The 14,401-nt window shown below is 41.3% G+C and overlaps 1 protein-coding gene across 1 annotated transcript in view; it reads right to left on the reverse strand.

The window, feature by feature from the left end:
• Nucleotides 1-1,152: 1,152 nt before the first annotated feature.
• Nucleotides 1,153-14,401, reverse strand: part of C4_1H12orf42 (chromosome 4_1 C12orf42 homolog) — a 462,326-nt gene continuing 449,077 nt past the window's right edge. Inside the window, exons 3-5 of the mRNA XM_085651141.1 lie at nt 14,032-14,215; nt 13,319-13,439; nt 1,153-1,315 (exon numbers count right to left, since the gene is read on the reverse strand). Coding sequence (XP_085507267.1) covers nt 1,153-1,315; nt 13,319-13,439; nt 14,032-14,215 — 468 coding nt within the window. The remainder of the gene's footprint in view (nt 1,316-13,318; nt 13,440-14,031; nt 14,216-14,401) is intronic.

Consider the following 14,401-nt stretch of genomic DNA (forward strand, 5'->3'; position numbering starts at 1 on the left):
TGCAGTACATTCTCATTTCTTAATGGAGCAATGTTTTCGAGTACAACATTTAGGGCAAAATATTTTTGCCATATGATACTTAGTATGTAATATTCTGTGCCATACCATTGACTCCTCCCTAATAGATAGATAACAACCACAGTTGCAATTTTAATCCAGAAGGCTTTTCAGGGAGCCATTTCCAGCAGGAGGTGGAACTCCAACCTCCAAAGGGATGTGTGGAAATGTTGTGGCACTTGTCAGTGTTCCTCTTGAAAAGTGTGACAAATCAACTTCAGGGAGGCTCTGCCATGTCTGGCTGAAAATTCCAACAACCAGACATAGGAATTCTACTGTATAGTACAAATAGTAAGTGTACTTTACTGAAGCACTGAGCCTACTTGCTGGCTGAAGCACCAACAATCTTCTCAAAATCTCAAAAGTATCTCTGAAAGGATGCACCTGTCCCCTGAATGATCCCCAGAATCACCCTAAAAGTTTAAGATGTGGAATTTATCTTTTCTACAGCTCCCTAATGTCTAGAAGCCCTTTGATGGAGAGCCACATCTGAGGTTTCCCCAACCATTTAGGTAATGAGTGTGAAAAAATATTGGCTAGACTTGTATCAAAAGATCTTAACCCCTTCAGTGCCCATGACGAGATGGTCTCGTCATGGGCCGCGGTTGCGCTGTGCCCATGACGAGACCATCTCGTCATGAACTCCGCCCGCTAATAGAAAGCCCGGCACAGGGCGGGGAAAGGGCGGGGCACGCAAGAGGTTAAGGAGAGACCAACAGAAGAATGCTAAGAGGTTAAGACTTAGAGCCTCATATTTCCGTACATGAAGCACTGATGAAACATCAACTATACACCAAATATATTGCCAAGAGATTGTGCAATGCATGAGATCTTCCCATTTTTCACATTGTGCAATAAGAAATTGAAGGGTCATCAAGTTGACCAAGGACCTCACTGACATCATTCATGGAAACAACCTGAAATCATTAATGTTTCTTGAGTCCCACCTTTGCCTGGAGGTTTCCACATTAATAGAAATAATTAGGAGAATCAAACTACTAACTGGCACTCACACCCTGCTTTGGCATCCAGCAGCCACTTCTCCCGTATTTTTCTCTTTAATCATTCCAATGTTTCCTTCCTCTGAACACCCCTTTATTCAATCCAAGGTAATGAAAGCTTCTTCAGGCTTCCTCTGCAGTCCACCAGAAAGCTCTGAAATCTTTTAGGCCTGAAGGTAAACTTTATCTGCAGTCCAGGCCTCCTCTGAGTGTCAGCCTGGTCCATTGATGGCCCGACCTGACTCTTGTTCATATCTCTAAGAAAAATTATGACGATGCTTATGAGATTCTAGTAACCTTCTTATACCATATATATATAGATATATAGATATATATATATATATATATATATATATATATATATATATATATATATATCATCTACTGGTGGTCGCCAGTAGATAGTTATAGTTAGGATCGTGTTTCCATAGGAAATCCGCAACATTCTATTTGGAATAACTTTGGCGCCGATTGACGAATCCTCGCAAAATTTTCAAAATAGGTGGGACGCTCCGCTCCGCTCCTTCCCTGAAAGTCTCGGGGGGATTCGTCAAGCGGGGGCTGAGAAAAAGGGGGGTCCCAAAACGCGTTTTCCCCATGCATTTTTCCATAGGACCTTTAGTCCAAGCTACAGCCCGAACGGCTGAACAGAATTACTTGAAATTTGGCAGAGAGGTAGTCCTCAGGTCAGGGATGTGCCTTTTGCTGGTCTGGTGTAAATCTGTTCAGTATTTCCTGAGAAAATAGCATTTAAAAGCATATATATATCTATAAGCGCGCACCGTGCGCGTACGGTAAAACTTACAGAACGCGCACGCTGCGTGCGCGAGCGCGATTCTGATTGGTTGTTAGATCTTAGTAAACATTCGAATCGGTCGAAACCAGGAAGTGTCGGCTGCCATTTTGTCTCTCGCAGTCTGAGGGGGTGAAAAACAAAGGTGGAGAACGTGAAAAGGGGGCAGGGTGGACAGTTCCTGACCCCCTAGCCTTTGTCAGGCGGTCCCAGAAGGACCCCCAAGGGCCAAAATTTCCTTTAATTTTTTTGCCAAAAATCGCGGAGTACGCGTAGCGTGCGCGTACGGTAGAAACGGAAAAAATCCGCGCACTGCGTAACGTGGGCGCGCGAAGCGCACCGTGCGCCCACAGTGCGCGCACGGTGCGCGAAGCGCACCGTGCCCGTACGATACGCGCACGGTGAAAAACCTTAAAAAATACATAACTTAGCATTTAAAAAAACATACAAATTCACTGAAAAAACCATAGGTTTTACACACGTTATAGTTAGGAATTAGCATTTAAAAAACCTTGCAAATTCACTTAAAAAACCATAGGTTTCACACATGTTATAGTTAGCTGGACATTTCACTCGTGAAAACCATTGAAATTCCCCCGTTATAGTTAGTGCAGGCAACTATAACTCACGCGACCGCAATCCTCTGCTGATGACGTCAGATATTACATCACTGATGACATATGTGTCTTTCTGAAAAAAAAATATTTGTAATATATGTATCGCTAAAAATTAATGGAAGAAGACATGGGTAAATAAGTGTCTAAATACAGTGATGTAATATCTGACGTCATCAGCAGAGGATTGCGGTCGCGTGAGTTATAGTTGCCTGCACTAACTATAACGGGGGAATTTCTATATATTATCTACTGGCGGTCGCCAGTAGATAGTTATAGTTAGGACCGAGTTCCCATAGGAAATCTGAAAATTCTATTTTGAATAACTTTGGCGCCGGTTGATTTATCTTCGTGAAATGTTCAAAACTAATGGGGCGCTCCGCTCAGCTCCTACCCTGAAAGTCTCGGGGTGATTCGTCAAGCGGGGGCTGAGAAAAAAGGGGGGTCCCAAAACGCATTTTCCCCATGCATTTTCCCATAGGACCTTTAGTCGAAGGTACAGCCCGAACGGCTGAACAGAATTACTTGAAATTTGGCAAAGAGGTAGTCCTCAGGTCAGGCATGTGCCTTTTGCTTAAATGGTGTAAATCCGTTCAGTAGTTCCTGAGAAAATCGAAAGTAAAATCACATATATATCTGGGCGGAGCCTAACCACACATCTCATCTTGAGATCTGATTGGCTGTCAGCACTTCATCCAAGAAGTGTTGGCAGCCATCTTGGGACCAATATACATGATAGCACCTCATTAAAAAGCATTGCAGTTAATAGAAGGTTTTAAGACTTTAGTTACATTATAAATCATTTGTTGATGGTACCATACTCATTTTAGGAATTGTGGTGTGTTCTAAGGTGATTTTACCATGTGAAAAAGCCTTCTGCTGTGATATCATGAATCATGTTTGAGAGAAAACTATTTTCTCATGCTTTTCCCACAGAGGTTTGGATGGTGATCTATAAGCTAACTGAGAGCATATTTTCTGTAAATTCACATTATCAGTAGATAGTTATAGTTAGGAACGAGTTCCCATAGGAAATCTGAAAATTCTATTTTGAATAACTTTGGCGCCGGTTGACTTATCTTCGTGAAATGTTCAAAACTAATGGGGCGCTCCGCTCAGCTCCTACCCTGAAAGTCTCGGGGTGATTCGTAAAGCGGGGGCTGAGAAAAAAGGGGGGTCCCTAAACGCGTTTTCCCCATGCATTTTCCCATAGGACCTTTAGTCGAAGGTACAGCCCGAACGGCTGAACAGAATTACTTGAAATTTGGCAAAGAGGTAGTCCTCAGGTTAGGCATGTGCCTTTTGCATATATGGTGTAAATCCACTCAGTAGTTCCTGAGAAAATCAAAAGTAAAATCACATATATATCTGGGCGGAGCCTAACCACACATCTCATTGTGAGATCTAATTGGCTGTCAGCACTTCATCCAAGAAGTGTTGGCAGCCATCTTGGAACCAATATCCATGATAGCACCTCATTAAAAAGCATTGCAGTTAATGGAAGGTTTTAAGACTTTAGTTACATTATAAACCATTTGTTGATGGTACCATACTCATTTTAGAAATTGTGGTATGTTCTAAGGTGATTTTACCATGTGAAAAAGCCTTCTGCTGGGATATCATGAATCATGTTTGAGAGAAAACTATTTTCACATGCTTTTCCCACAGAGGTTTGGAAGGTGATCTATAAGCTAAACTGAGAGCATATTTTCTGTAAATTCACATTATCTTTCTCAGTCATTTGAGAATGAAGTCTGACATTCTCAGTAAAACATGTACATCCAACAAGGGCAGAGACTGTCAGTTGATTCCTTTGTGTTCTATTGCAGCTTCCCAGAGTGTTCCAAAGAACAACTAGAGCGCTACCACTCCTACTTATGATAAACATATGGCACACCTGAAGCCATCTTGATTGGAATAAAGTGGTAACTCTTAAAACATTTAATTTAAAAAGGAACAAAATGAGAGGGTTCATTTTGCCATAGAATGTATGATTAGTGCTGCAGAAAGAAAAATTAGGGCACATTTTGAGTGACTTCTCAAATCCTCTTCTATTTTATTAAAAAATTCTGACATGCAGACTGAAACATGCACTTTCAATACCAGCAGCAGACTTCCCTGGTGAGCAGTAGCTTTACTACAGTGATCTAATAAGCAACTAGAGTGCTAACATTCTGAATTCATGGCAAATTTGTGACACATCTGAATGCCTTCTTTATTGAATCAAAGTAAAAAACTGACAGTATGCCTACTGAGGAGACTGTAGTAAATGAGGAAATTAGGAAACTTCATAACAAGTCTCCCAAGATGGCTACCTGAGACAAAAGAGCCCAAATGTAGCACAAATATCACCGAGATGTAGCCCAAGTATAGCCCAATGACAGAAATCCCAGAGTGTTTTAAAGAACAACTAGAGCGCTACTAGTCTTACTTATGACAAAAGTATGGCACACCTGAAGCCATCTTGATTGGAATAACGTGGTAACACTTAAACATTTAATTTGCAAAGGAACACAATGAGGGGGTTCATTTTGCCACAGAAATTATGATTAGTGCTGTAGAAAGAAAAATTAGGGCACATTTTCACATCTCAAATCCTCTTCTATTTCATTAAAAAGTTCTGACATGCAGACTGAAACATGCACTTTGAATGCCAGCAGCAGACTTCCCTGGTGAGCAGTAGCTTTACTACAGAGATCTAATGAGGAACTAGAGTGCTACCATTCAGAATTTATGGCAAATGTGTCACATCTGAATGCCTTCTTGATGGAACCAAAGTAAACTAGCATTGAAAATGCAATAGGTCTCGCCCTAGTTTAAGTTAAAGCAATTCTGTTTGTAATTGGGTGGCTTTTTAGCTTTGCATTTATTAGTGTTTTTCAAAATTTCATGTACATTACATGCATATATGTATATGTATTCATGCATTTATATTTGTATTTATATAGATATGCAGATTATATATATGTTTATATATGTATGTATATATATATTCACTGAAAAAACCATAGGTTTCACACACGTTATAGTTAGGAATTAGCATTTAAAAAACCTTGCAAATTCACTGAAAAAACCATAGGTTTCACACATGTTATAGTTAGCTGGACATTTCACTCGTACAAAACCATTGAAATTCCCCCGTTATAGTTAGTTCAGCTAACTATAACTCGCGCGACCGCAATCCACTGCTGATGACGTCACATATTACATCACTCATGACATGCTCAGTGACATCACTCATGACATCACTGATGACATCTCAAATGACATCACTGATGACATCACTGATGACATCATCCAGTGAATATGTGTCTTTCTGAAAAATAAATATTTTTTATATATGTATATCTAAAGGTTAATGGAAGAATAAATGGGAAAATAAATGTCTAAATGGATGTTTTTTTTGGTAAAATTAATTGTATAGCTGACTTTTTAACAGTATCTTAGTGAATACAAGTATTAGTGAGTTATGTTTAAATATTTAAATATCTGTATCAGTGTCTCACTTTGTGTATAAGTGGCTGCATGGGTTGGTGAGTAGCTACATGAGTGTGTATCTGGGTTATTAGTTCGTTCTTAGAGTATCAGTATGAGTGTCTGTATGGTTCAGTGGGGGATGTTACTTAGCGTATAGATGCATGAATGAGTGACTCACTGTTTGTATGTGTTTTGAAGACAGTATGTGAGCAGGACAGTATGGGTGGATGAGTGTGTGTATGGGTGAGTAAGAGAGTGAATGACTGTCTCAATAGTGTCTTTATGAGTAAGTCCATAAGTTTTAAACTAGTATATGTGAGTATTGATGTATATAAGTGAAGATATATGAGAGTGAGAGATTGGAAGAGTTCCTGTATAAATAAGAATGTGTTTCTATAAGTGAGTACATGTATGAGTGACTATATATAAGTGTTGATGAATGAGTGGATGCGTATGTAGATTTTGGAATTACTGAATAGGTTTTTCTAACTGGTATTGGTATCTCTATAGTTTTCAAAACTTTAGTTTGTATTTTTCAATGTGTGTATCAAAGTTTATATTAGGATAAGAGGAGGTCTGACACTCTTACACAAGGATGATGTCATCAGTGATGTCATTTGAGATGTCATCAGTGATGTCATGAGTGATGTCACTGAGCATGCCATGAGTGATGTAATATGTGATGTCATCAGCAGTGGATTGCGGTCGCGCGAGTTATAGTTAGCTGAACTAACTATAACGGGGGAATTTCAATGGTTTTGTACGAGTGAAATGTCCAGCTAACTATAACATGTGTGAAACCTATGGTTTTTTCAGTGAATATATATATATATATATTCACTGAAAAAACCATAGGTTTCACACATGTTATAGTTAGCTGGGCATTTCACTCGTGAAAAACCATTGAAATTTCCACGTTATAGTTAGTGCAGGCAACTATAACTCACGCGACCGCAATCCTCTGCTGATGACGTGAGATATTACATCACTGATGACATATGTGTTTTTCTGAAAAAAAAATATTTGTAATATATGTATAGCTAAAAATTAATGGAAGAAGACATGGGTAAATAAGTGTCTAAATACAGTATTAGCATCAACAGAGGATTGCGGTCGCGTGAGTTATAGTTGCCTGCACTAACTATAACGTGGAAATTTCAATGGTTTTTCACAAGTGAAATGCCCAGCTAACTATAACATGTGTGAAACCTATGGTTTTTTAAGTGAATTTGCAAGGTTTTTTAAATGCTAATTCCTAACTATAACCTGTGTGAAACCTATGGTTTTTTCAGTGAATTTGTACGGTTTTTTAAATGCTAAGTTATGTATTTATTTATTTTTTAAAAGTTTTTTCACCGTGCGCGGGCTGTGGGCGCGCACCCACGTTACGTGGTTCGCGGAATTTTTCCGTTTCGACCGTGCACGTACGCTACGCGCACTCCGCGATTTTTCGTAAAAAATTAAACTACATTTTTGCCCTTAGGGGTCCTTCTTGGATCCCCTGACCAAGGCTAGGGGGTCAGGAACTGTCCAGCCTGCCCCCTTTTCACGTTATCCACCTTTGTTTTTCACCCCCTCAGACTGCGAGAGACAAAATGGCGGCCGACACTTCCTGGTTTCGACCGATTCGAATGTTTACTAAGATCTAACAACCAATCAGAATCGCGCTCGCGCACGGCAGCGTGCGCGTACGGTAAGCTTACGGTACGCGCTCGGAGCACGCCTATAGATATATATATTGATTTAAATGCTATTTTCTCAGGAAATACTGAACAGATTTACACCAGACCTGCAAAAGGCACATCCCTGACCTGAGGACTACCTCTCTGCCAAATTTCAAGTAATTCTGTTCAGCCGTTCGGGCTGCAGCTTGGACTAAAGGTCCTATGGAAAAATGCATGGGGAAAACGCGTTTTGGGACCCCCCCTTTTCCTCAGCGCCCGCTTGACGAATCCCCCCGAGACTTTCAGGGAAGGAGCGGAGCGGAGCGCCCCACCTATTTTGAAAATTTCGCGAGGATTCGTCAATCGGCGCCAAAGTTATTCAAAATAGAATGTTGCGGATTTCCTATGGAAACACGGTCCTAACTATAACTATCTACTGGCGACCGCCAGTAGATAATATATATATATATATATATATATATATTTCAACCAAACCCGACTTCCTTTGAAAAAATCGGACACCGACACTGGAAATGCTTTCAGCCATCCGGCTTAGGTATTTATTTCTTTTCGTAACGCGTTTCGGCACAACTGCCTTGCTCACACATATATACATATATATTATATATGTATAGGTATATTGTCCCAGGAGCATTGTGGATTCCAAGAGCCCAACCCCACTGTTTAGTTACATCTAGGTAGTTTCGGTATCATATTTTCCTGTTTGCCTTTGTCTGAACTTGGAACTCTTTATCTCTTGCCTGTACTGTATCCTGGTTGTTATTTCCTACATCCCCAACACCTTTTGCAGATCAAGCCTTGACCTAAGCTAAGCTACTAAAAGCCCATGAGTAGCTGGTTGTGGTATCTCAGTTAGAAGACTTTAAGCTTCTATTGCCTTTTTAACTTCTCTCCAGCATGGGATGCATTTACAGGGTAAATCCTTGATTTTCACTGATATGGAATACAGCCCTAAAAAGATGACCCTTTCAGAGCAACACAGTCACATCTTTACTACTATACATTTGGTAGACCTCAAGTTATGCTCTTGTTTACATTAACATGACTGCAGGCAAGACCTTAACATTAGTTTATCTGATTATGACATGCAGAATAGAGTGTAAATGCGATTATAACATTTCGAAGAACCAATGAAATTGTTAAGTACTACCCTCAGAGAATGTAAAATGCTGATCAGGACAGACCCTCAGAGGCTTGTACCTCAAAGTGGTACCACACTCCATTAATCTCTGTGTCTTCACCCACCTGGAAGGTCATAGAAGTGACTTAACCTCTGGTAAGATCAATGAAAAAAGAGCACAGAAGAAGAAATTATTGAAGGACATGTCTCCTGACAAAGTGTACCGTTATGCTGCATAGTGCTGTTGCCATAGGTAAGGAGCTCCTTCCTCCATCTTCTTAAATTGTTTGTAACCTCTACTGTGAAAAGTTTCACGATTTACCATCTTCCTCTGTGCCTATGGGTCCATTTGTTATTTTTGCACTTGTTATGCTACTTTTGATATAGGTCAATATTTCTCTCAGAATAATGCACTCCATGGGAGTGTTTGTGTTTTTGTGCTCTACCCCCTGTGTTCTGTTACTGCCTCCCATCTTTATGTGTTGCGCCTCTTGTCTATTGCTTCCCCCAACCCTTCTTGTCTGGTCTGGAATTTTTCTTTGTTTTTAGATCTCACCTGAGTGAGCATGAACTAGCGCATGCGCTCTCACTTGCGCAACTCTTGTGTTCTGTAATGTGTTTGGAACCTGCACATTGCTTACCATTGGTTTGCAGCATTGTCACTCTTCTTTTCTGTCTTCTTATTGGGCAGTGCTTGCCATGCGTCACTTCGTTTTCTTTCGGTGGTGTGCAGACCAGGCATTGATTAATTTACCTTATTAGTGTCCCTCTGCTGGCCATTCGCTGCTCATGCTGTGATCCTGGAACTATTTATTAGGAAAATAACAGTATGACACGGTCTGCGCTGGCCATGTCATAGCACTCTTTTTTACTTAGTCCTGTTCCCTCCCATCCTGCTTCTTCTCCTCATGCTGTGCTTCAGGAATTATTATTATATATATATATTTTAATGCTATTATGCAGTCAATAGGGATCTTGGGAATTTTAGTCCAGCAGGCCGTTCTTCCCCCTGGGGTGATTTGGGCAGGTGAAACTGTCCACCGTGCCTGTGCTTACCACTGGTCAGGCAGGAGGAGGAGGGTGGAACTTCCTGGGGGCATATATATGCAGGAGGTCAAGAGCCAGCCTCTTTGGCTGACCCTTTATCCAAATGGACAGTCAAAATAGTGGGAAATCAGGGTGAGTGTAGGGTTGGGGCTAAAAAGTTCATTATCGCCAAGTTCATTAGTGGATTTTTATTCTTGGAGGCCAGTGAGGCAGTTCATGCTGCCTTACACATATTGTACGAGGCTCTGAGGGAGGGCTTAATTAGGCTGGGGGTCGTAGGTCAAGCATGGATGGGAATAGCCCACATTATCCATGTCCATTGGTAGTTGGGTGAGGCAAGGACATGCCAAATGGGGTGCCTGGTATTTTTGGGGTTCTGGATTTGGTTTATCTATGCCACGCTAGGACAGGTGAAATTGTAGCTTGTTTAGGGAGTTTTTGGGAGAATGGTGTGTCGCAAGTGGGCATATCAATACCTCAAAGGGGGGGAGCACAGAGCAGAGCATGGATGGACAACCTTGGGGACTATTGCGGTATTTTAAGATTGAGAGATGGAAGAGTTTGGGGGGATGCTTAGGTGAGGTGGCTCTGGCAAGAATGGGCATAAAATGTGAAAGGGTAAAAAGAAATGTGGGCGAGTGAGCGGTCCTTGGGGATGATTTTGGCATCCTTAAGGGAGAGGGTTTGTTCAGGTGGTACGTTATGTTTTAATGAGGTTTAGGGTTGTGTATGTATCATAAGTTAATAAGATATACTGCAAACCTGCCCTAACATAGTCGCCTTTCTCACAAGTTGGCAGGACTGTGGTGTTGTGCAATCATGCCCGATGCTTGCCGCATCGTAGCGCTTTTTTTACATTTGCCCTCCAGCTGAATCCTGTTTTTTCCTCCTCATCCTATTTCTTCATCTGTTTTATCTCCCCCTCCTGTACCGGTTTCTTCTACTGCAGTTGTAGCTCCAAGGGTTGTGCCTTTTTTTTGCATACTAAAGTACCTCCATCTGTCACTTGCCGATACGTTTGTCAACTTTAGCTATACAAGCTGACTTATACTGCCAGAAAAGCATTTATACATCCAACACTGTAGTGATAAGGACTGCTTGTTGAGCGCAGCTGCTGCTCACATTGTTTTGATTTCCCTCAACACAATCTTCAAATATTCTTCCCGCCATATGCACAAACTTCCAGCTCTGATCTCCATTGTGTGTCTGGAAAGACCGTCATAGTGTAGTCAGGCAAAACTGTGCACTGCTTTATGAATGTTCCTAGAGATGAGTGGGTTGTTTCTGTAATATCCTACTGTAAATATTCCCTGTGTCATAGAGTCACTGACATATTTTGCGTGTTAATGCTGACAACCCTTCTACCATTCAAGTCAAGTCAAATGAAACTTTATACGGCCGACTCTGGCCATAAAAGCAGATAAACACACAGTTAAGAAGAAAAATACAAGAACTGATCAATACAATATATTAAAAAGCACAGACTAATAATTCATATAGCTGTGTCAAACAATGGGGGGTATATGGCTCAGGAGGGACCAAGACTAGAAATTTTAAGCCACCCTGTAAAGTGCAAAGTAGTGCAGTACATATGTATAGAAACCACTGGTATAATACAATAAAACTACTAAAACAACCCAGTTCTAAAAAAGCCAATGAATGACGTAAGAGGACAGTAGCAAAAAATAATATACTTAAGCTATGAGCAGTTTTTTCCTTTGTCTTAAAGCACCTGAAAAAAAAATGGCAACACCAAAACAAATTAGAGGCGAAGACAGCATTTGCAACTATATCAGGGCTGGTTTCACTTGTGCAAATTTATGATGCCTTAGCAATGGAAGAATATAATTTTTCCGTAGGTTGCAAGAAAAATCACAGAAAAAAATACAGTGTAAGAGATCTTGTTCCAAGAAATGATCACTAGAGCAAGGCATTAAAACACCCATCTTAGAAAAGCCCCTAGGGACAGATAGACCCCAGTGAATAAGAATAAACCTAAACCTGGTTAAAAGAGAGCAATGTTACTGTCTCTTAATGTACATCCAATAAGGTTGTCTTGGGGTCCCTGGACTCATTATTACATATTGCCTTACTGTAGGCTTGGTGGATTCCCTATTTTCCCTTTCTGTCATTCTTCTTGCCAAGAACAGTGATTTTATATCTCTCAGGTCATTGGGGCGCATCGGCCTATGATTCATGAATAGCTCGGGATGGCCTAGTATCTTCAACTGCTCTGAGACTTAACCAAGCCATGGAATAACAAAGGGCTCCGTCAACCTTCATACAGTCCTTTAGGATAAGGTGGTTCAGCATAGGAGTAGGGTTGGACCAGATTTTCAACCAATGCATTACTGGGATCATAGCATTAGAATCAGATATATAACCCTGCCCTCATGTACCATAAAGGAAGGGTACCAGAGGAGTCTGCGGACGTGTTTATTCTCAGTGGCCTGCAGTTCACTTACGTCTTTATAGCCCCATACATCACTGCCTTAAATGGTCATGGGTATACATTTATCATTATAAACCTTCAAAAGGGCGGGTAATGGTTTAGCCCCCAGTCTCCTGGCAAAGTCCATGGTGAATCTTGCTGCTCAGGCCAGGGTATCTTTGAGTACCCTCTGAGCCACCCAAGACCTCCTTTCATCAAACAGGACATTGCGTGTCCTGTTTGACGAAATATGGAATGTAGAAAGTTTAGTCAGTTCACCTCCCCTACACAAAAGCCTGCATTTAGAGAGCTTTGTTCTGCCTGTTGTCATTATATGCAACTTATAAAAAATAACAGAAAGGTCAAGTGCGACCATAAAATCTTTAAAAGTGTTTACAAGACTTTGCAGCCCACAGCCGTGCTGGCAAGTAAGTAACACTGCATCATCTGCATACAGCAGAGCTGGAACAAGTTTGGAGCCTGCTCTGGGGATGTCTTTACACGCAGTTGACAGAACCTCCCAAGTTTATTGATGTATAGAGTAAACAAAACTGGGGCTAAAATGCATCCCTGTCTTAATTCCCATTTAACCTCCCAGAATGCTGAGAGTGAGTTGTTTTCATTACATCTAAGAGAGGCTCTCAGATTTAAATGTGACCAATGAAAGGAAGCCACCAAATCGGCAATCATACCCATCTCTAATAGCAAAGGCCATAGTTGGCTCCTATTAACACGGTCAAATGCCGACATAAGGTCCATGAAAGCCATATGCAGATTTCCCCTTTTGGCAGTTGTATATTTACCGATCATCAGGAGCAACTTGTTACATTGGTCCATTGTTACTCTCCCTTTCCTGAAACCGTATTGCAGTTCTGAGATAAGAGATGAATCTTCTAGTCATAGTGTTAGGCGGTCCAGAATCACCTTACCCATAATTTTTGCAGACCAATCAAGTAGGGAGATCAGGTGATAGTAGACTGGATCATCCCTCATTCCCTTTTTAAAGATTGGTACAATATCCACAGTAGGCCATGAGGGCGGCAGGCCACTCACGACTGCTGCATTAAAAACCCGGGTCAGGATCTTGGCCCACCTCACAAGATCAGCTTTATAAAGATCCCACAGAAGCCTGAAGGGACCAGGCGCTTTCCACCTGGCAGTGGCCATGATGGCTTTTTGAACCTCGTCTACCCTGAGGATTACAGGTCGTGTATCTGTATTTAAAAACCAAGGGATATCATTCATTTCTGTATCCACCCCTCTATAGTTCTCTTCAAAATGTTGAACCCATTTCCACTGTACAATAGGACATCACTTTAATCAGCACACAACTGGGATTTGTTGCATAAGGTACCATTAAAAGTTTCCAGAAACTATTTTTGGTATACCATGCAAGCCCATACACCATGCACTATTTTTGAATATTTTTACTTGATGGGTGAATGAACCATGGTTTTACGCATCAGAGTTGTGCAACCAGTCTGATTTCTTCAGTATGCAATGCATAATGACTCCGAAGAATTGGGCCTGAAATCCATGCCACCAGTGGTCGAATCGCTCCAACATAAGCATGCCACTACCCCCCTTCGGCCTGAATAAAACTTCTAATTTTAACAACAGTATAGCTTGATGGCCCGGGCCACCCGATGTTTGTAGCAGTGGGTGTCTGAACCGCTGCTGGAGGCGGCACTGCTGAGCTGAGTCCCCTCATGAGGCTTCTGCCCCACCTCCCACACCACCAAAAGGGTTACAGAGGCACGCTATACATCCCTTGATTTCTCCACCAATAAAGAGACACTTCTTTACCTGAATTTTGCCAAGTGTTTCTTGTAGTGACGATGACTTCTCTGCGCCGAATGTGTTGCTTTGCTGGGAGGGCATTGGGTTTAGCATTGAATACACAGGTGGATTCGTAGGCTCCTGGTGAGGTTGTCATATGAGCAATAAATCTAGGGCATGGTAAAGAAGACCGGTCACTGTGGTGATTGTGCTGTAAATGAAGAAAACATACTGATCAGAGCCTGTCAAGGTTGGACTTTCTCTGGGCGATAATTCTTAGTCCATTGAGGGCCGTGTCAATGTCGAGAAGGTTTAAATTCATCCTACAAACACTTCACTGATCTAAAGCGCCATTTCATTTAGAGAGGAGGTGCCACATTTCATGAGTGAGTGAGTG

This window comes from Triturus cristatus, chromosome 4_1, assembly GCF_964204655.1.
Source record: "Triturus cristatus chromosome 4_1, aTriCri1.1, whole genome shotgun sequence".
Taxonomy (NCBI): domain Eukaryota; kingdom Metazoa; phylum Chordata; class Amphibia; order Caudata; family Salamandridae; genus Triturus; species Triturus cristatus.